Raw genomic sequence first — 23,796 nt, forward strand, 5'->3', positions numbered from 1 at the left:
AGTAACTTAATTGCCACCTGGAAGAGCCTCTGAAAAATGAAACCAACATTCCACCTACTACAAGTCCAGTAGTTTTTTCAGCCACTTGTTTTCCCCTTATCTTAATAGCTTCCTTGATCCTCGTACATGTATAATACAGCGTGTCCAAATTGTTGCCATCAAAATGCTGCTTTTGTGAACAAATATGTTTTTTGGCACAGTGTACATGTAGGCCTACGGGAATTTCCCTGAAAATTCCAGGAAATAAGTATTTAACCGTTGGACTTCTGAATGGCAAACCCTTGCAAGTTTTCCAGGGTTATTGTTTACAAAAAAACACGATCAGAGATAAAAACTTGACTTTAGTATCACTACATGAAAGCAATGTTTGCACCTAATCTATGAAGCAATCATAGACACTATAGACACTTCATATACATAAAAAGATAAAAAGATGACGGTTTTTCCTTGTCTTTGTGTCCAAAATCATGTACATGTAAGTGTACTGGCCCGGCTCTAAAACCACTGCCCTCGGGCCGTACAGTCATGGTGCATGATTCTTCTTTTCACTTGAGTCTTATGTCTGATTTTTTTTTCCCCTTAAAATCTGAAAAATAATTGTGTTTAAAAGTACTCAATAAAATGTTCCTACTTTTTCCATTGACAAAATATCATTATCGGAGTCTACACACTTAATTTATATCTACATGTGTAAGTCTTATATAGCGCACGTATCTACCACACAGGGTACTCAAGGCGCTGAGTATATGAAAACTTTCAGAAAGATAGGTTATTACAGTGATGAATTCTGAGACCCAATTATTTAGCACCTTATAAGGGTTTACAATGTGCTATGACGCATACAGCAGCCACAGCCAGGAACACTGGGGCGAACCCCTTCTCTTTTCCATCACTGGGTTCTTTTACATGTGTCACACAACACAAGGGACCACCGTCTTTACATCCCATCCGAAGGACGAAGCAATGATTAAGTGTCTTGCTTAAGGACACAAGTGTCACGGATGGGGATTCAAACCCACTCTCTGCTAATCAGAAACACCATAGTTTGAATTCTGCACTCTTAACCGCTCGGCCATGACACTTCCACATGCCTGGCTATGCTACATGTACATGTACATGTATACAGGCAGCTGACAGGGGAATTCAATTCACAATCCTCGAAGCACCTTCCTCAGGATAGGGTTCCAAGAGCCTCTGTCATTGCCCTCCGGCATCTTGTAGAGCTCCTAAAAATACATTTATAGGAAATTGTTCATGGAGCGAAATCCCTAAAGTGTCGACAGATCTGAATGGATAGTACTGTGTGGCATCAGGATTCTGTGACTGGGGGTCCTGTCCCTTGAAACAGCTAGGAATAGAAGGCAGACGAACGCTTGAAACAAAAGTCCGCCTTTGTTTGTAAATGATAAGACTTTCTTTTTTAAGCTGAGGAGGCATGAGGTGTACACGAGGCATGTAAAGATGACTGGCCTCACGAAGTAAGACGAGTGTTAGTAAGGATTTATTATTTTTTTTGTATTTTGTTATCCATCCCGGGGGATAATGGTTTATTTACAATATTTCACAAAATAGTACATCAGTTTGATAAAACAAACATATGGTAATAGTTAGGAAGACATATCGTTCTAAAAGAGTGTTAATACTTAGAACATTAATCTTGGAAAAGAACAGAATAGAAATCCCATTTATAGTACAAACAGGGGCCAGTTTCATAGAGCTGCTTAAGCAAAAAAAAATGCTTAAGCGCGAAAATAGCTCGCTTATTTTACACATGTTACTGGACAAAATTTCATGCCATATATACATTGCTCGTGACTGGTATTTAGCTGTTGTTTACTTAGCATAACAGTTGAGTGGAGTCTTGGCCAGTTATCTGCATTTTACTAAGCAAGGATTTGTTTGCTTAAGCAAAATTTTGTGCTTAAGCAGCTCTATGAAATTGGGCCCTGGCCAACTTATTGTGACAAGTGTAAATAAATTTTGTAAAGAATTTGTAAGGATTTCTAAGAGAGGTTTAGACCTGTATGCTTCATTTTTGAAAGGGCAAGGGCACCAAGGCATTTTCTCTTTGGGTAAAGGGCACCCGTTGAGGAAATTGTAAATTTCTATTGTAGCATTTCAAGGGCACAAGGGATTAATTCTACCTTGTCATTGGTCAAAACAAAACCAATTTAGTCCAGCCCTGTTTTGCCAAAACAGAGGCTTAAACACAAAATGATCGGGTTCCTTTTTTGATGAATTGATAATCAAACGTATCCTTATTGTGCATTTAGGGATCCAGACAAACTTTAACTACAACATAATAAAGTTCACAAGATATCATTGACTGTTTTGAAGTTACACTGAACTTTTTTTTCTATTTGTACTTCCTTCGTAAATAACAATGATCAATGTACATATTACCCCATAATTGCTCAGCCGTTGAGGAAGTTCCTGACCGCTTTGTTGTAATTACTTCCTTCCTTTGCATACATTTATTCTTTTCGGTTTGTTTTTGTCACAAACATTATAATCAATAGTTTCTATCAAACTAAAAAAAATTCTCTTTGCATGAAGACGAATTGCTTTATACTTTCTGATAATATATAATAATATTGAAGTCTTAAGATAGATTATGGAAGTTATGAATTCTGAGACCCAATTATGTAGCACCTTATAAGGGTTTACAAGGTGCTGAGCGCATTCAGCAGCCACAGCCAGGAACACTGGGGTGAACCCCTTTTCTTTTTGATAAGCAATTGGTTTCTTTGACAGTTGTTACACAACTGATGGGACCAACGGCTTTACGTCCCATCCTAAGGACTAAACAATGTAAAGTGTCTTGCTTTTAAGTACACAAGTGTCACGGCTGGGGAGTCGAACCCACACTCTGCTCATCAGAAACATCAGAGTTTGACTTCTGTGCTCTCAACCGCTCGGCCATGACACTTCCACAAATTCTAATACCAACTGATGCAATTCCGCTGCCCTGTAATTTGCCTGCGGTTGATTTGTTTGGTCATTCTACATGTACTTCAGTCATAGTGTTAGCCAGAGGGGTGTCTCGTGTCTTTTGGACATCCTGTTTTATCTGTCACTTACATGTAATAAATGCAGGGTGAACAATTTGGACACTCTTTTTTTTTTTTTTTTTTCCAGCAAATTTTGACAAGTGTTACCAATACAGGATTTGAGGCATTGCATGGTGAGGTATCAACATATATTTGGTTTGCCGTAACACCATGTGTGTATCTACTTGCCAGGTAGAGTTTGTTCTTAGAAAACTGTCTTTCTTTATTCTACTACCGCAGAGTAGATTTATTAGATGTTCGGGAGACTTCTCAGTTCTGAAAGAACTGACTGCTTTTTAGCTACTACCCGGGCGGAAGGTGTAGAAAATTGGCTGGGACTACTACTTAACTTATAGGATCGTAATTAACTGCACTACCGCGGAGTCAGTTCTTGAATTGGTCTCAACCTTTGACTAGCTTGCTCTAGTCATTCTGAAATATGTACCCATACTACACACAGCTGGTATTTACATCACTCGCCGGGAATCCCCAGAGTAATTACCTACATGTTTTTATTTTATTTCAACATAGCCCTAAACCTTCCTGGATGGGTTTACTTACCTTGAAGGACTTTCACTTTTGCATCAATACATCCAGGATGCAGTACAAATAATAATAGATGTTAAACTTGCATCAGGTATAAAGAATACTTTGGGGTTTTTACCCGGACGGTTCATGCTTCACGAGAAAGTGGATGCAAAGCAAATTTTTGAGGCACAATAATCGGTATGCTCCATTTGTCCAATTGTGACACAAGAAAATTTGCTTCACTTCGCGTGAAGTAATGGACCGGGCTTTAGTCTGATGTGTGCTAAGCACTGTTGACTCAGTGCTGTCTGAGTCCTGTGAAAAAAACTCACAGGCATATTACTCAGGTGGGATTCGAACCTATAACTCTTGCTATTCAAGAGCAGATATCTTGTTCTACCTGCTGCTATAATGTAGTAATTCAAACTGACTCTAGCTACGGGGAAAATCTCAGTGGTCTAGTTGGTAAAGAGGAGAGTGTTGGCTCTGAAAAGAGCCGCTGTGGTCTCAATGTTTCCCCTGATGACGAGCAGAGTATACAATTTAATAGATGTTAAATTTGCATCGGCTATGAAGATTATATTCTTTATATTGACAAACTCAATGCAAACTTAACATAAATTTGTTGCGGTACCCGCTACTACCTAAAGCATAGGATTTGAACTGCCTCTAGCTACCGGGCAATCTCAGTGGTCTAGTTGGTAAGATACTGCTCTAGAATTGCAAAAGTCGTAGGTTCAAATCCCACCCAAGTAATATGCCTACTGATTTCTTTTCACAGAACACGGGAAAGTACTCAGTATACATTGCTAACCCTTGGTGAAAGGGTAAAAAACAAAATATGTTTAAGTCTTAATTTGTAAGTTAACGCACTATGAAAGCATGTTCTAAACAAAGCGTTGCTTCCTGTATGAAGCTATTGATCCTTGACTGTGCTCGGTGATTTAAAGGGATAGGAAAAACATGATTCATATCCCTTTAGTACATGGACACCTGCTGCGTTGCAGTGTCTAGATAACAAGGCTGGGGTTGGGTTGGTCCACCAGGGGCTCGTCTCAGTTTCCTTCAAAATGGGTTCTTAAAAGGTTACTATGGGTGACAATAGACAAATAACCCCAAACATCTCTTATTTGGTTAAATGCAAAGTATATCAATGTTTTTTTTTGCAGTGTCTAAATATTGAGGTCAGGGTTGGGTTTGGACCACCAGGGCTTGTCCCAGTTTCCTACAAAGTGGGTACTTAAATAGGTTACCATGGGTTACATTAGACAAATAACCCATTAAAACATCTCTGATTTGGTTCAAGGCAAAGTATATCGTTTGGCTTTTGGAACCGTTTGATTGTTTTTTTAAATCCCATATGAATGTAGATGTTATACAGAAAATTTAATTTCAAAAGGTGGTCTTGTTTTTGAGATATCGCCGAAAATCTGGAATGAGTATGTCCATGCAGAAAGAATAATCCCTAATAGAAAAGAAGTGTATCTCAGATTAAAATTTTGGGGCACAAAAAACTTATACCTCTTTACACCACATTACTTCAAAGTGAACAGTTAAAAAGCCTAAACAGTCTTAAAATGCCTTTCACCATGGAAAGCTGCTGTAACCAAAAGTTGTTCTTGCCATTAATTTTAAGGTTGATTACCAAACGTGTGTACCTTTAAATCATGGGTTAAATGATGTAATCCACAACGGGGTGTCATTTTTGTTTCCTTTTTTGTTGTTGAAAGTCCATGTGATGAGCAAGCTGAACCTCATGTGATGTTGTCGAGACTCATGGAATCATGGGGTCTTAGAGGAAGAATGTGTATTTGTTTCCTGGAAGAGTAAACTAGTTTCCAATTGCAATGGCTGCCGCCTCAATCCATTCGTAAAAAAAAAAATCAAAAAAAAAATTCAATTATTTATTCATTAAGGCTTTAAAAACATCAAAAACTCACAGTTAACAAAATACTTGAAATGTACAAAAAATTACGAAAACAATAGGGACATACCAAAATACGAAGAACAAAGAGAAGTCTAGGGATTGACCAAAATCAAACCAAATCACTATCCAAAAGAGCAATCCGTTATGCCTCAATCCATTCATGTTCATGTGTGCCATTGTACAAACAGTTCATCAGAGTGTAAGTTTGAAATCCTGGTCTAGACTTGATGACAAGTCGCTAGCGCTGCCCCAAACACACATTCTGCCGCTCATGCAACAGTCACAGTGCTATTAATTATCGTTCATGCAACGGTCGTTGGTAGCACGTTGCAAGGTCCGGTGACTGACGCACCCACATACTGGGATCGAGGGTGTGTGTACCGTCCCCCGTAACTACACCGCCCTTAACAATTACTGACTTGATTTCAAGACTAGTCCCGATCATGACACTTGTGTACTTGAACAAGATGCTTCTCTTCACCGAGGAGTTCCTGCGAGGGGTAGAGGTTGATATTGTTTATGAAAAAGCCTTTGGAGTGCCATTACCAGGGATGTACTCCCCAGGGAGCTGAGAAAGGTTAAAGTAATGTTATTTGGCCAATCACCAGGGCAATAATGTAAAACGCATGGTTGTTGTTAAAAGCGCCATATTAAGATCCAGCTATTATTATTGTTGAGAAAATAGAATTATCTGTTGCAAACAACTTAACAACCAAAAGTATCGATGGTATAAATGCAAACAAAATTTAATGGCCTGACATTTCGACCCCTAGCAGAGTGTTTCTCAAAGAGCTAAATTTGAGTATGTGGTGTACTTCCAACAATGAATGAGTAGATTGTGAATAAGATGAGATTACAGTACAGGAACTTTGCACGATATTATCAAAATCATTTTCGGCAGGATGAGTAACTTCCCCCAAAAGCTAACAGAAGGACGTCAGCTGTGTCCAGGGTACATCTGCAATCAGAACTCCATGTACAAAATAGTGTGTTTTTTTGTGGTAGATCGATCCATTGTAATTTGTTTTATGAGTCAGAGGTGTACGTCTTTCATTCTGCAATAATGGTCACCCACCGATGAGGACGTGAAGGTATGCCGACACGTCATTGTGTATGAATGTTTATTAATAAGTGCCTTCATAAATTTTCATCGGAGGGTGAAGAACTTTATTTGGTTTTACCCATACACCAATGCAGGGCTCCAATTTAAGAGGAGAAATACACAAGACTCTTCAGCGGTGCTTCCACTCACGTAAACGTTACCAATGAAACTGTCACTCACTAGAAACTTTTTCTAGGGAGTGACACAAAATGTTTTTCTTATTTCAAGAATACCATTTTTAGTAGTGTAGGTCATGTGTTCGAATCCCACTTGAGCATGATTAAAGGCAGTGGACACTATTGGTAATTGTCCAAGACTAGCCTTCACAGTTGGTGTATCTCAACATATGCATAAAATAACAAACCTGTGAAAATTTGAGCTCAATCGGTCATCGAACTTGCGAGATATGAATGAAAGAAAAAAACACCCGTGTCACACGGAGGTGTGTGCGTTACGATGATTGATTTCGAGACCTCAAGTTCTAAATCTGAGGTCTCGAAATCAAATTCGTGGAAAATTACTTCTTTCTCGAAAACTATGGCACTTCAGAGGGTGCCGTTTCTCACAATCTTTTATACCATCAACCTCTCCCTGTTGCTCGTCACCAAGAAAGGTTTTATGCTAATAATTATTTTGAGTAATTACCAATAGTGTCCACTGCCTTTAAGGAAAGTATTGAGTGTACAGTGCTTATACACATGACATCTGAGGATACATTGTAGGTAAACCAAATAAATTTGTTTAAAGTGCTGTTATTATTTAAACAGTATTTCTTCATTGAAATCTTCAACATTCATTTCTCCTGTGACCCAATTCATCTGATATCATCATCACAGCAATCTTCATTTCGCCATTTGTGGAGTCAATCGTCCCCGTGTGTCCCACATTGTGCATGTTGTAGTGCAAATCTTAGACAACATAGTGTTTACACACTACCAGAACGTGTGCATGACCTTTTGTGATTTTTGTAAGGGTTCAATTAAACAGTTATTGTTCCACTAATCTGAACAAAACTCCTTCCTGTCACTTTCACTTTCACAGTGATATGTTTCTTGTACTTCAAATCATTATTTACCCAGTCATTTTTACCCAGTCCTTGTGGTTTAGTATATGACAATATCAATTGTGAATAAGACATGGTGGTAACAGAAGCTGTAGGTGTGCATATCTAGATATTTTATGTGCAATTTCAAATGGAAATTCCACCTTTCAAAGTCCTGTTATCGATTCCACGTAAAATGGAAGCTTGTAACTACCACAGGTGTTATTTGTTGTAACTGTACAGAGCTGAGATTGTGGTTTTGATAAATGTATAAAAGTTTGATGCAACCTTCCTGAGCCATCAGTTGTCTTTATGGAGAGAGGAAACAAGCTGCCTATATTACTATCAGTCGCAAAGCAACTTTGTTCTTGTTAGAAAAAGTTCAGATGTAAATTTGTTAACGCGATAGAATCTTTTTTGGAGAGAGGAAAAGAGCTACCTATATCAGTCACAAAGCAACTTTGCACCTGTTGTAAAGAAGTTCTACGTACTTGAGATGCAAATTTGTGTTCACGCGATAGAATCTTGATCGTCTCGTTAACTAATAGACACGTACCAAACACGGGGTGGTGCAACTGCCATCAGGCGCGAGCTGCATTTCCTGAGAGGTGTTAATTAGTGTTGACAGTAAAATTGGATCCTATAACCTTTTGCTTGTGACCATCCCGCGTAACGATCAAGAGTGAATGTGTGCTGCGACTCTTGATGTAGAGTTGTTAAGAATTGCATATATAGCTCATCTCAGAGTAGAGCTTTGAAGGATCTGCGACTACCATACATGTATGACTTTGAATCTTGCGTGAACCATTTGTGCAAAGTTGGATCCCAATATTTTGTTTGTGATCATCCAGCGTAACGATAGAGATTGAGTGTACTGTGACTCTTGATATAGTTTTGTAAGAATTACATGTTTATCACTCATCTCAGTTGAGCTTTGAAGGATCTGCGACTACCATGACTTTGAATCTTGCCTGAACTGTTCGTTGAATACCAACCCGTAAAATTTGACCCTAATCTTTTGTTTGTGATTGTCCAGCGTAACGATAGAGATTGGGATGTGCTGTGACTCTTGATTTAGTTTTGTAAGTGTTACAAATTTATCACTCATCTCAGTTGCGCTTTGAAGGATCTGCGACTACCATGACTTTAAATCTTGCCTGAACCATTTGTTGAACACCAGTAAAATTGGATCAAGTCTTTTGCTTGTGACATCCAGCGTAATGATAAAGATGGGGCACTGTGACTCCTGGTGTAGATTTATAAGAATTACATATTTATAGCTCATCTCAGTTGGGCGGGCTTTGAAGGATCTGCGACTACCACATATGACTTTGAACCTTAGGTGAACCATTTGTTAAAAACCAACTCAGGGCTACAGCTACATGTATAGCACTTCCTCTCTGCTGATAACAGTCACTGTGGTTCGACTCACTTCCCTAAACCCGTCCTCCCAGCATTCCGAGTCCAGACTCACCAGCACATGAGGAATCACCTCTACAATGTACGTCACTACGTTGTTACTCTGGAATAGCCCACACACACGTCTTCGTCGTCAGACAAAGTATTGCCGTGTGAAAATTGTGACAGTGCTGGTTTGATAAATTCCCTGGTTTCCTGTCATCCTCGCAGCTTGATTCCTGTGACTGTGTTTGGGATCGGTTGTTTTGCTGACGACCACCGGGACTAGACACCTCTTATCAAAACATGCACCTTTAATAGGTGCAGCTTGGTATCCAAAAACACAATGATGTTATTTTTGTAAACTCATAAAAGGATCCAACCTTAGTATGAATGCCTTCAGGTTCAACTCGACGACGACGGTTGGTGTTATCGGCGGAATGGATAAATGTAATAATAACAATAGTATCATCGCTGGGATCAACAAGGCAAACAGTAAACTACTCGGCGAAGTGGACGGAGATTTTGGAATAGTGAGAGCGTGGAATGATGAATTCGGTATTTAAACTTTTAAATCATTTTTTTGTACGGAAAGTATATCTTTATAGAGTTATTCCAATATTACTAACATACAATTAAAGGCAGTGGACACTATTGGTAATATTACTCAAAATAATTGTTGTCATAAAACCTTTCTTGGTGACGAGTAATGGGGAGCTGTTGATGGTATACAACGTTGTGAGAAACGGCTCCCTCTAAGTAGTATAGTTTTCGAGAAAGAAGTAATTTTCCACGAATTTGATTTCGAGACCTCAGATTTAGAATTTGAGGTCTCGAAATCATGCATTATCAAAGCACACCACTTTGTGTGACAGGGGTATTTTTCATTATTATTTCACAACTTTGACGACCGATTGAGCTCAAATATTCACAGGTTTGTTATTTTATGCATAATGTTGAGATACATCAAGTGAGAAGACTGGTCTTTGACAATTACAGATAGTGTCCAGTGTCTTTAAAGAGTAATTCCACTACTACTAACATACAATTAATCAGGTTTAATGTACTCTGGACTACAAGCCAGTGGCCAGTGATAGCCAAGCCAATTAACTTGTTGTGACCATAAAAGTCTGATTTGTTGGCAATTTGTCTGTTAAAACATTGATTTAAGTATTAGATATATAGTTTTTTTTCCTTTGAGATACGAAACAAAAAGAAAAACCTGCCTTTGATAAGTAAAATTAGTTATTTTTGTAGTTTCTCAACTTCCAGAACCCTAAACCCTCGTCATGTTTAAAAAATGATCCTTTATGTCAAAACCGGGAATTAAATGCTTCCTGCTATTATAACTCATAAGCTGAGTGCTGTAGCTCATGAATTGAAAGAAAAATAACTTTCAAATAACATCAGATGTGATTATACGGCACTAAATTTAGGTATTTTTCAGTACATAAACTCAAAGACGTCACATGCCATGGTTATCAACGCTGTGCTCATCTTGTTTTGACAAAGCCTATTAAACAAGATTAGATTTTTTTCAGAGAGAAATTATAATGATTTATAAGTAGAATTCTGTTCAAAATGGGATATCGCAAACAGTTTGCAAACCCTCTGAAACACTGGTACCACAAATTGCCACAAAATACCTCTTCCAGACTACAGTATTGGGTGCATGGGTTTCTTGTGTACAGGACCCAATTTCATAGCACTGCTTAATGGGAAGCAAATTTTCGTGCTTACTGTAGCAGAAGAAACTGCTGAGGTGCAAGCGTATTTCACAGGTAAGCAGAATAATTAGGAGGCCATATTGCGCGTTCACCGTGGATTTGTATTGTTATGTCATTTATTTTCAGGCAGTAAGCACCGGAAGAATAGCATGCCTTTTCGTGTGAAATGGAAAACGCACAGTAAGCACAAAATCAGCCGCTTAGCAACTCTATGAAATCGGGCCCAGGTGGTATGAACCACCGTACTGTGGCTTGTGTTCATGTGGACTTTAAACATGTACATGTACATCCATAAGCCCTTATCACATGGCCAAAATGTAGCCAGGGTCCCTTGCTACAAAATTTATGAGCGTGGGTTGTTTATTTGTTATCACCATGCGTGACTATTTTTGTGAGCTTTCACTCTGCAAAGTTAAAAAACAAACAACCCTTGTGCGACATGAGAGTGATATGACGAATGGTAATCCTGATCACCTTAGTTGGACAAGATAGCACCCACAAAAGCATGCGCTGTATGGGCATTTTCACCTAGGACGTCGTTCTTTAAACAAGGGTTCCTTTCACACGATGATGTAGCCCACGTCCTTGGTCAAAACTTCCGCTAAGTGTAAGATTTTGTCGTAGGTCTGGACCTCCGACAAAATGTATCAATGTTGGACAAGATTTGACGAGGGACCCTGGACACTCCAAAAATTGTTGTCCTTTCACACGAGGTGCATTTTGTAAAATCTTTCAACCATAATACAATTTAGCAAGGGACCCTTGCTAAATTGCTCTCGTGTGAAAGGGGCTATGGTCTACTGTGGAATTTTATGGTAAGGGCCATTTGGGCAAAAATGTAACAATAGTGTAGCATTGGAGTAATTCAGGGCTCAAAAATTAACCTTTAGATGCCCAGCAATTATTAATTCTCCAAAAATTGAACATGTTGCAGTGCCTTTTTGGTCATGAAGGTACTGCAGTGAAGTTCTATAAGGTTCAAGGAAATTAATGCTGGGGAAAAGATGTTGCAAGGCCACCATTGTGAATAAGATTTTGGTTTCTGTTTAGGTTTCCTGTGCAAACTGTATATCGTTATTGCAGTTGTGGTTTTGGTCGTGGTCACATACATGACAGCAAGCAATGAACTTTTTGGAGTTTGTTGGAGTCTACCTGTATTTGATGGAAATACAGTTACCAGATGTGGTTGAGTTGAAACCAACCGTTCTTTTCAGAACCACCCCAACTCGTTTAGAGTAATTACATGGTGGGTGTTACTGCAAACCTTTCCTTATCATGGTTCACTCTGCAGTGCTTTGCTTTCATTACCTGCAGTTTGTATAGAAAAAGTAAGTATGGTTGGATAGTGGATAGAGATTGTTGATTATGAAGAGATATTGGTAGCTTATTCCACAGTTTGGAAGCAGCAGTATTTATTTATTTATTTATTTTTTTCTCAATGTGGGGTGTCATTGCTTGCTTTGTGGGGTGATGTGGCCGATCGGAAAAGAGCACCAAATTCAAGCTCTGGTGATTCTGTTCAGCAGAGTGTGGGTTCAAATCCGGGTCGTGACACTTGTGTCCCTGAGCAACACACTTCACTATAATTGTCCACCCAGGGGTAAATGGGTACCTGTGAGGGCACGATGGTTCTTGTGATTGATTTAGCCGAGTAGCGCATTTGTTGGTAATAATGTTGGAGCGCCATGAGCGTCACTGCGTGACGGACCTGAGCGCGATATAAGAAGCCATTATTATTATGTGTATGATATTAATCTGTTAGTGTGAAAAGCCAATCATAGTGGACTGGCTGCAATTCAAGTTGCACTGTTAAAAGGATTGTCCCTCAGATTTTTCAAACTCCTTGGGTAGGCATGGATATAGGAGCTGAAAACCCAATCCGCATGCAAGGCTGCGCTCAGGTGGATTTAAACCAGGGTCCACAGAGGTGAAAGCCAGGGAATGAAAACATAAAGCCAAACTGATGTTTATAAACAAATAATAATGGCAATTTATATGTATAGCGCCCATCCAAGAAAAATGACCATGGGCACCGGGCGCTGAACAATTAAAAAGAAAACCTATTCAAATCCATAGTTATAAAACCATTGAGAACACAGTTATTATTATTATCATTATTTATTATTATTTATTCGACCAGAACAACACAAAATGTTCAAAAATATGTATAAAACAGCACAAAATAATAAGTACAAAACAACATGATAAGAAATACACCTATAAAAAATAATTTAAAATAATTTGAATATTTTTGTTTGTTTGTAGTGGAACGAGAGAGGTTACGGTCAACCCTTGAGCCAGATCTTCTAGAGGCTTGTAGCAATGTCAAAGAACTGCGGAAAATACTACGGAGAATCGGCTTCAACGCTGTTAATTTGGAGTATAAGGAAACGCCACTATACAGGTGAGCTTCTACAATACTTAAAAGGCAATGTATACCTTTAGTTTTTGGAGCTTTTTTATTGTTTTAATCCTACAGACCCCTTGCATGTGACGTCACACTCTCAAAAAGCGCCTCACTGGGGTCGAAAAGCACCCTCACTGTGGGGTCAAAAAGCACCCTCACTGTCATGACTATGGGGTCAAAAAGCACCCTCACTGTCATGACTATGGGGTCAAGAAGCACCCTCACTGGGGTCAAAAAGCACCCTCACTGTCATGACTATGGGGTCAAGAAGCACCCTCACTGGGGTCAAAAAGCACCCTCACTGTCATGACTATGGGGTCAAGAAGCACCCTCACTGGGGTCAAAAAGCACCCTCACTGTCATGACTATGGGGTCAAAAAGCACCCTCACTGGGGTCAAAAAGCACCCTCACTTGGGTCAAATGATTGGCAAATGATTGGACGATAGCTGTTCTTTGTGCTTGAAAAAACGTGCACGTCAGTGTAGCGTTTTGCAAGGGGTCTATATAATTGGTAGACAATAAAGCTAATCTGTAAACATTTCATTTAAACGGGGGTTACCGAAATCCAATACACTTTTTAAGTACCCCCACCATCCAATAAAAGCCCTGGTAAGCCGGGTTATGAAATGGGCCTGGCTGAGGGAGGGAAATTTATGGCTATAGAGGGCTTGATTTCATGTCTAGTTTAGACGTCTGTACATTGTATTGCTGTTAAATTATCTGGCATACATATTTAAACATTGTACTCATTGTTATTTTTTTTCAACTGTATGCTTAATTGTTCTGTCGACATGACAAATAAATGTCTATTGAATTGAATTGAAATTGACAGTTGATTCATAAATGGAAAGCTAGCTGTGTTACACAATTGAGAGTGGGGTACACCCTAGCTTACACTTAAATCTAATTCACAAGATTTGTAAAAATCAATGATCTTTCTGGCATGATACAAATTTACAAAATTTAGAAAACCTACTCAGGTCCCACCCCACCCTACTGTGAGCAGCTTAGTGCATCGGACTCATATATTTAAATATGTTCTCATACAGGGCATCTCTCGGCGGCCATCTTAGTGTGGTGCAATTCTTACTGGCCCACAATGCAAATGGAAGACCCAACCGTGATACCAGGCAGTCTCCGTTGTATGCCGCTTGTCTCAATGGACACTTTGAAGTGGCCAAGTTACTCCTGCAGGTAAGAATATTCCACATTACCAGGGCCCAGTTTCATAGAGCTGCTTAAGCACAAAATATTCATTGAAACATTTCTGCTAAGCAACAATAAGCAGGATACGAGTCACAGATGCTACATGTAAAATGGTAGTTTAGCTTGTAACCTTTTTCTATAAGCGTTATTTTGCTTAGCTAGTTTTTGTGCTTTAAAAATAGCACTCGACACTATTTGTAATTGTTGAAGACCAGTATTCTCACTTGGTGTATCTCAACATATGCACAAAAAATAAACCTGTGAAAATTTGAACTCAATTGGTCGTCGAAGTTGTGAGATATTAATGAAAAAAAAAAACACCCTTGTCGCACCATGGTCACACGAAGTGGCATGCTTTCAGGACCTCAAAATCTAATTCTGAGGTCTCGAAATAAAATTCTTGGAAAATTACTTTTTTCCCGAAAACTATGTAACTTTTAGAGGGAGCCGTTTCTCACAGTGTTTTATACATTCAGCAGCTCTCCATTGCTGGTTACCAAGTAAGTTTTTATGCTAACAACTATTTTGAGTAATAGTCTGATGTGTCCAATGCCTTTAAACCCGCCTTCTACAAGTGAATAGCAATATTCTCAGTTACATTCAACATGAAATGTGATGAAATGTTGAGCTGTTTGTCAGAAATATTATAATGGAGAAACAAACCAAAACAGGCCAACGGGGATGAAACTATAAATATATCTCATTTTATGTTATCACTTCCTTGCTGATAAATTAGCATTGAAAGAAAATGTGCCATGTATATTCAATTAAACAACTCGACTTTAAAACGCTTTTTTTTTAATTTCATTCTCTCTCTTGATACTTGTACTTTCATAAATTTTGTACGCAAAGATGGTATTAACAAGGGGTTTTGGTTTAAAGGGATCGGGTACTTTTTGCATGATACAAAACATAAAGTCCACAGGTACGGTATCAAACCACTTAACCAAAACAGGATTATAAGTTATCACACTTCGGCCGAGTTGGATATGGGACGCAGACGCACTATACTTTTCCGTATTCCACGAGCGTGCGTGTGATAACGTATTTATCTTCGTTCAAATTTGGCGCTTGAATTAGAACACACAATACGCAGGTAGTGATATGGGCCGTGCAACATAGGTTTATATCACACACTTGTTGCTATGGATAGACCAATCAGAATCAAGGATTCAAGCCTACTAGAGGATAATAAAGCATAGATTAATTGCACTTTTCAAAGTGTATAAAATTTGTTAAATAATGACCTAGGTCGTCGAATGACCTATTTCGCTTGATCACATCAAAAGTATAAATATAAATATCTATACCTGTAGTTCCCACAGGAGCATACTCCTTCCTGCGGATAACGTGTGATAAATGCATTCAACTATCAAGGTTCCTTTGAACCAACGGAAGTTGATGCACCTTGTTAAAGGCTGTGGACATTATTGGTAATTGTCAAAGACTAGCCTGCACAGTTTGTGTATATCTCAACATATGCATAAAATAACAAACCTGTGAAAATTTGAGCTCAATCGGTCATCAAACCTGCGAGATAATAATGAAAGAAAAAAACACCCTTGTAACACGAAGTTGTGTGTGTTTAGATGGTTGATTTCGAGACCTCAACTTCTAAATCTGAGGTCTCAAAATCAAATTCGTGGAAAATTACTTCTTTCTCGAAAACTATGGCACTTCAGAGGGAGCCGTTTCTCACAATGTTTTATACTATCAACCTCTCCCCATTACTTGTTACCAATTAAGGTCTTATTCTAATAATTATTTTGAGTAATTACCAATAGTGTCCACTGCCTTGAACAATACCCCATTGTGTTTAATGAGAAAGTACTTCTTTCTTGAAAACTACATTACTTCAGAGGGAGCCGTTTCTCACCATGTTTTTCACTATCAACAGCTCTCCATTAAGCAGGTTATTGTGGCAATCGTTAATATCAAAGGAACAGAATTGATTTTTGCTAACAAAACACTAAGCATTTTTTTTCAAATTGATGTCATGCAAAATGTGTAATTGGTGTTTAACTATTTTCATGTGACCCAGATGGTTGTTCAATCTCAAACTTCTACAGGTTCGTCAGTTTATCCATATATTGGTGGATAACAATTATTGCTTACACTGCCAGCAACTGTTTTGTTTGCAAAAACCAATTCTGGAATGTTTCTTTAATATTTACGATTGCCACATCAACCAGCATAACTCTTTGCTACTCCTCAGTGCTTCCCAGCAATGGCTAGTGATCAAACCAATGAGATGGAAATTCCACTTCATGCGGCGGCCAAACAAGGCAATGCAGCAATTATTAAACTCCTAATTATTAAATAATAATAATAATAAACCATTAATATTAACAATAACCTGCATAACTTTTTGCCTCTCCTCCTCAGCGCTTCCCAGCAATGGCTAGTGATCAAACCAATGAGATGGAAATTCCACTTCATGCTGCGGCCAAACAAGGCAACGCAGCAATTATTAAACTCCTGCTGGAATTCGATTACAAATCAGCACTGGATGAGAAAGTAAGTTTAGTTTTGGAAACATTTATTAAGAATTAAAAAGTAGTATTTGAAAGTTTCTTGGTTGAAGTACATGCACATGTATAATATAGGGTAAAACCAAAATTAACATTGATTTATCCCCAATGCTTGGTAATCTATTAACAAAAATTACAAGAAAAATAAAATAATTTTTTTATAATAAGATAAACTCAAAACAGCTAAATTAAGACAAAGGCCAAATAATGTATATAGAGTAAACTTTCCCCCGTTCTCTCTACATGGGATTATTAGCAACCCACGCCTGATCCCCGTGACTACTCAAAGTTCTACTTTAGGGCTGTGATTCATTCAGATTTCCCATTCTAGTTCACTGTCGAACCATATTCATCTTCCTGGTAGGGGAAGTCTAGCATTAACAGATTGACAAGTATGGCCAAACTTTAATTATACACTGATAAAAAGGGGGGGACACACAGAGTATGTGTCTGTTAATTAAACTTGTATTATGTGTTAGCTTTATTGAAGTTAGCTCATCGGACCTTGCCCTCAAAGACTCCTACATATAGTGTGTTGTACAGAGTCTTTTTTTAACTTTATCTGTGGGTTTTCTTTCAACAAAACTCTGGTACTAAACTCTCAAACTAAACTTTATTTATCCACTGTTAGAAGAGGGGGGGGGGGAGGGCACATAGAAATTAATATGTCTGTTAATTAACTTTGTATAATACATGTATACGAGGTTTAACAAAGTGAGCTAGACCTTAGATCTTGTTCTCAAAGACTCATAGTATGTTTACAGAGGTCCTTGGTGATTATGTGAAAGGCTTTCGTTTTTAATTGGTGGTTTTTTCTTTCAATTAAATTCTGGTATTTAACTTTCATTAAACTTTTATTATCCGCTGTTAAAAGAGGGTGGGGGGGGGACATAGAAATTATTTTGTTTGTTAATTAACCTTGTATAATGTACGAGGTTTCAAAATGGTCTCAGACTTTGTTCTCAAATAATCATACATGTAGTGTGTTGAACAGAGTCTCATGATATTTTGTGAGAGCTTTTGTTTTTAATCTGTGGGTTTTCTTTCAATGAAATTCTGTAATTTAACTCTCACTTAAATATGCTGGTTAAAGGGGGGATGTTGAGCAAACTATGTCTTTTAATTAGCCTTGTATAATAGAGTACATCCTTTGACAGCCTGGAATTACTTTTATTGTGTACATTAAATTGTCTAGATTTAAGTTGACAACACTTTTTCTCATGGGGATTCACACTGGGTATACTTAAGATTGAAATTAATTGTTATGGACAATGCAAGTCTTGCGAGATTTTGAACACTTTGGTGACCCTTTTTTGTCCCACGTTCAATGCTTTAATAAGTGAAGGAGACAATCTTAATAATAGTAATAATAACCGTATTTATAACGCGCCTTTTGCCAAAGAATACAAAGCGCCAGGTATTATTACTGCAAGGAGTGGGGCAAATTTTGAGATATAAGACCTAATTCTTATGCACCTAGTAATGGTTTACAAGGTGCTGTGGCGCAATATGCTGCCAATCCAGCCAGGAACACCTGGGCGAACCCCCTTCTCTTTTCGATAAATGCACTGGGTTTTGCGTTTACACAACACATGGAACCAACAGCTTTACGTCCCATCCGAAGGACGAAGCAATGGTTATGTGTCTTGCTTAAGGACACAAGTGTCACAGCTGGGGCTGCGCACTTGAAGGGGTCCCAATGCTTGAATATGCAAGATTTTATGAAACTACATAATCTGAAAAAAATATTTTTTAGCTTAATATGTAGGTTGTAACTGACTCTGTGTACCTTGTCTTAGGCCATGATTTTTTATCTTTGAGAGCTAGGGCAAGGCCATTTGCAATTTGATTAAAGGGCACATCCATTGTAAAAATTTTAAGCCTATGGGAAATTTGTGGAGAGCCTATGTTTGATTCAACTATGAACAAAACAATGTTTCGCAGTGGAATGTCTTACATGTAATTTCTTTTTACATTTCATTTTAGGGCTTCTGCCAGCTTGACCAGAGCTCTGGAAAAAGTACTTTCAAGACCTACAAAGGGGATCTCCCATTCTATCTGAGCTTACAGAATATCAACGGTCAGACAGCACTCTACCTAGCAGCCTCAGCAGGCCATGTCGAGGTCTCCCGAACCCTTCTGGATTATCGCCCAGCCGGACCTGTTGTCCCAAACTTCGGACACGGGAAGAAGCAGTCATACATTGAGGTGGACAGCTACACTGTGATCGGTCTGACGCCGTTACACAGCGCAGTTATAGCAGGTAACATTGACATCGTCTCGTTGTTGCTGAAACACGGAGCTGACGTCAATCTGCCTGTCAAGTCTATTAAGTGTCTGTTTGGCTCGAGGAGCAGCAACGCTAGTCTGATCGAAGGCAGAGTTACTGAGAAGGTACACATTCCGAAAGAGGACAGCTCTATCCTATGTGAAGCTTGCAGTGCCTGCGAGTACAACATCGATATCATAGCGCTGCTTCTGAAACACGGTGCCAAGGATCCGAGTGGGAAGGCTTTGCTCTCAGCTACGCTCAGCGTTCGGAATGATATCGTGACAACTATCCTGGCACATACTGGGGTGCATCCCGATCCGGATTACACAATCAGGGAGGAGTATCAGAATAAGTTCAAGGCATTTGTGAATGACTTGGCGTTCGCTAGCGAGGGAGCCGAGGGAAACACCAAGGTGAAGATTAGTAGAGATGCGGCGATGCAGCCGAGGTCCAAAGCCATGGCTCGCCAGGACTCCAAGAAAGACCACACGAGGAAAGGTAGCACTTATGATCGTAAGAGAACGTTTGGGGGTATCAAGAGAGCTGCCAGTAATGCTGGAATGATGGACACGGCGGTGGCGATCGATTGGCATGACCAGAATATAAACGAAATCAAACGGGAATGGGTAGTGGAAGCCGGGCTAAGGTTCAACGGCTTGCTGAGGGCTTACCCATTGGATTCCAGCATCCACATCGCTGCAGCTACTCTGACGAGAATAGACGTTTCCGACAACAGTCTGGGCTGCTTGCCATTGTTTATCTTCCAACTGCCTTCCCTCCAGCAGCTGAACGCTTCCAAAAACAAGATCTTCCATCTGCCTGGAATGCCTAAGAGTAGAGATTTCAGCTCGCTGTCTTCCAGTCCTACATCCACATCATTTCCAGCGGTGTCTGAGGACGGTACTTGGGATGCGCCAGTGCTAAGGAGGATCAACCTCTCTCACAATCGCCTGAATACCGTGCCATCGGAACTCTTCCTGCTGCCTGTTTTGGATTATCTGAACCTGGAGAACAACACTATACGGGAAATGCCATTTGAGATGTGGATGTCGCCAAAACTGAAGACACTCAACCTGTCGAAGAATAAACTTGAGGAGATGCCTAGTGGTTTGTACCCCTCTGGGAACGACTCCCTAATGGTTCACCCAGAGGTGCAGATGAGAAGTCCATCTCCTATGGAAGATGACCTGCTGACCACTTGTCAGAAACGAGACACCTTCCCGTTGATTGCCAACCGGTCCGAGAAGACGGGCGGCAAGCTGGCGAGGTTCTCCGGTTTTGCCATGAAGTTCGGCAAGGCTGCCCTCGGCCTGAAGGACCCCTCCAGAAATTCAAGCAACATAGCGGTTTTAATGTCGACTCTGGAATCGAGACACATAAGCGGAAGTGTGAGCGACAACTCAGGGAGCGACACCCCGGATTCTTCTGATTCCGAGGTGTTCCTGGACGAAGAGGCGACAACCCAAGCCTATTCTTATGTGAACATACGACGCTTCAGGCTCTGCAGCACCGGTAGTCTGGAAGGGGACACCACAGAGGAAGACAATGACACTATTGGAGAAATGAACTCACTGGAGACCTTAGACCTGTCCCACAACAACCTTCTCAGTGTTCCCTCCGGGCTTCCCTGCCTGGCTCCCAAACTCACCAAGCTTGTACTGTCTCGCAACAGGATAACCGACTTTGGACCGATGAACAAGTACCCCGTCGGCCTGGTGGATCTTGAGCTCTCGTGGAACAGAATCAAGGACATGAGCAATCCGGTGAATCAAATATCTGTCCGGAACAAGACGAATGTCTTCAGGCTCCTGCGGTCCAACTCAACGTACGATCCGACATTGAGTATGACAGACATGTGTTATAGTCCGACCTCTCAGTACTCGTTATCTCAGCGCAGTGCTCAACCTTCTCATTTAAATTCTGCTCGACGCATGACTAACGACTCGTCCATGATGGCTGGCTCCCCCGGGACCCTCACGCAGAGCTCCATGGGGCAGTTCTGCAAGCACCGTCGACATCGTGTGTTGGCCACTCTGCGGACGTTGGATCTGTCGTACAATCAGATCTCTCAATTGGATGTGATTGCCAGGACAGTGCTTGGAACCGGAGCGTCCTTTGAGGAGGAGGTGCCTGGGAAACTTGGAGAGAACAGTGAAGAAGACCCAAAGGTACATTTTAACTCTTTTTATTTTTGTCCATTAGGGCCTTGTCCACATGAGGCAACTTGTGCCTAGGCAACTTGTAGGCAACCAACTGCAGTGCTACCACTTTGGTAGCGCATACATGTAGTAACTTTTCAAACAATGTATTACAATCCACAAGAAAACATATTGTTGGACAATAAGAGCAACTATAAATATAAGTATTAATAGTAAACTTGCAGCAACAACCATTGGTAAAAACTCTTTTGAAGGAGTGGTGGCTCTGAAAAGAGCCGGTTTGGTCTTGACGTTTCAAACAGTATACTCTGCTCGTCTTCAGGACTGTTGTTGGACATTGAAATGTGACTGGCTTTTCTTCTTTGAGATAGCCTGGAACTGTTTATAGTTGTTCCTGTGTCTTGTTGCGGTTATGGTTAATCATTTCCTTTAAATTGTTCATTGCTTAATGTTTATTTCTTTAAAAAATTGTATAAATTGACGCAATTGAGCCATTGGCTACAAGTTTGATTTTTATAAACCATCAATAATAATAATAATAATTTAAAAAAAAACTGGTTGACTGTAAAATGCCTTGTGTAAAGTAAAGCCTGGTTCATTGCGAATGCGAATGTAAAGCTAATTGCGGCGTCACAGGGCTGTTTTTGCAGCGAATGTTTCGCAGAAGTTGAGCACCAGTCAACTGTTTTCCGAATTATTTGTTGCGAATTTGTGACATCAAATTTCGCATCGCATTCCCGGGAAGTATGAACTGGGCTTGACATGGCTATTAAAGGACTAATCCCAACACCAACCTGCAATACTTTAACCAATATATCCATTAAATTTTGTTGAAATCCTGACATCAGCCTCCACCACTAGTTCATCGCGGCAGTGACCTTGAAGTGACCCTTCTCTTCCCGAGTCTCAATGCTCTTTCCGTTGCTCATAACGACATTGCTGAGGTACCTACTGATATGCAGTATCTGACTAAGCTCTCAAGCTTAAAGGTAAACACCATACTCCGTTATCATCGGTATTATAGTTTTAGAAAATAGAGTTAGCTGTTGCAAACAAATTACCAATAAGAGAACCGATGGTATGCTGAAAATCGTTAATGCCCCGAGTCTTTTTCGAAGACTAAACGACAACATAACAAACATGAACAGGTACGATGTAACAATCTGTGTGTTCGATTAAAGCTTCCCTGTGTCAAACCCGCAGTGCTCACTCAGGTGAGGCCCTGACAAGAGCTAATCGAATGATCACAAACTTTTTAACTTGATTGATGAACCAGTTTCATTTTGTTATACTTTTACTTTTGATAGCTGAATGGGAACTCGAAGATCATGACTTTGCCTCCTGAGTTGGGTCGTCTGAGCATGTATGACTTGAAGGTAGACGGTTGCCGCTTGATAGAACCACTGGCCAGTATGTTCAAGACGGAGCTTATCTATGATGTACTGGGCTACCTACGCTCAATCCTGGATGAGTAAGTAACAGTTCTGATGTGGCAGGAGATACTTTCACCCCAGATATTCTGTCCCCCCAATCGGCAAACTATGTACAAACTACCTGTGATAGCGCCCTCTTTTGAATCATCCTTGTCCAGCCCATGTTAATTTCCATATGGGGACAGTATCTCCGGTCAGTATCTCCTGGGACATCGGGCCCAATTTCATGAAGCTGTTATGCAAAAATACTGCTTAAAGCAAATTTGTGTCAGGCACCAGTCACAACATTGTAAATTTTACGGGATTTTGGCCTGTAACCAGTTTCTGATAATAATTTTTTTCTGTGCTGAGAGTGTTTCTGTGCTTACAATTCCATGGCTCTGTTTACCATAAGCAAAGAGTCGGAACTTCATGTACTTGCGGAAGCGGGGAAGTCCGCGCTTCTACAATAAGTGTATTTTATGGGCCAGCAGGGAACTTTTGCTTGTGGGCATGCATACTCCACATTACCAGTCATTCTTTGCTTACACAAGCGCAATGTTTGACGGTAAGCAGAGCCATGAAATTGGGCCAAGATTGTTTCCCTTGATTATCAAAGTTCGTGCTAATAGCAAAATTTGAAATAGGAAAACGAACCTCTTAATTCATGATTATCAACAACCCAGATGAACATAGTATGTTTTTCCGGTTTATTATTTTATCTTAAAGGCAGTGGGCACTATTGGTAATTATTCAAAATAATTATTACCATAAAACCTTTCTTGGTGACGAGTAATGGGGAGAGGCTGATAGTATATAACATTGTGAGAAACGGCTCCCTCTGAAGTGACGTAGTTTTCGAGAAATAAGTAATTTTCCACGAATTTGATTTCGAGTCTCGAAATCAACCATCTAAACGCACACAAGTTCGTGTGACAAGAGAATTTGTTTCTTTCAGGTCTCGAAATCCAGCATCTGAAAGCACCCAACTTCTTGTGATCAGGGTGTTTTTTTTTTTCATTATTATCTCGCAA

The 23,796-nt window shown here is 39.8% G+C and overlaps 1 protein-coding gene across 2 annotated transcripts in view; it reads left to right on the forward strand.

Annotated features, from left to right (window-relative positions):
- The window catches only part of LOC117296446 (leucine-rich repeat serine/threonine-protein kinase 1-like), a 60,398-nt gene that overhangs the window by 14,590 nt on the left and 22,012 nt on the right, over positions 1-23,796 (forward strand). For both annotated transcript variants that reach the window (XM_033779385.1, XM_033779384.1), the window contains 6 exons: positions 13,040-13,178; positions 14,232-14,376; positions 16,774-16,905; positions 18,906-21,359; positions 22,199-22,339; positions 22,658-22,821. In XM_033779385.1, the coding sequence (XP_033635276.1) occupies positions 13,040-13,178; positions 14,232-14,376; positions 16,774-16,905; positions 18,906-21,359; positions 22,199-22,339; positions 22,658-22,821 (3,175 nt within the window). The remainder of the gene's footprint in view (positions 1-13,039; positions 13,179-14,231; positions 14,377-16,773; positions 16,906-18,905; positions 21,360-22,198; positions 22,340-22,657; positions 22,822-23,796) is intronic.

This window comes from Asterias rubens, chromosome 11 (genome assembly GCF_902459465.1).
Source record: "Asterias rubens chromosome 11, eAstRub1.3, whole genome shotgun sequence".
Classification (NCBI taxonomy): Eukaryota; Metazoa; Echinodermata; class Asteroidea; order Forcipulatida; family Asteriidae; genus Asterias; species Asterias rubens.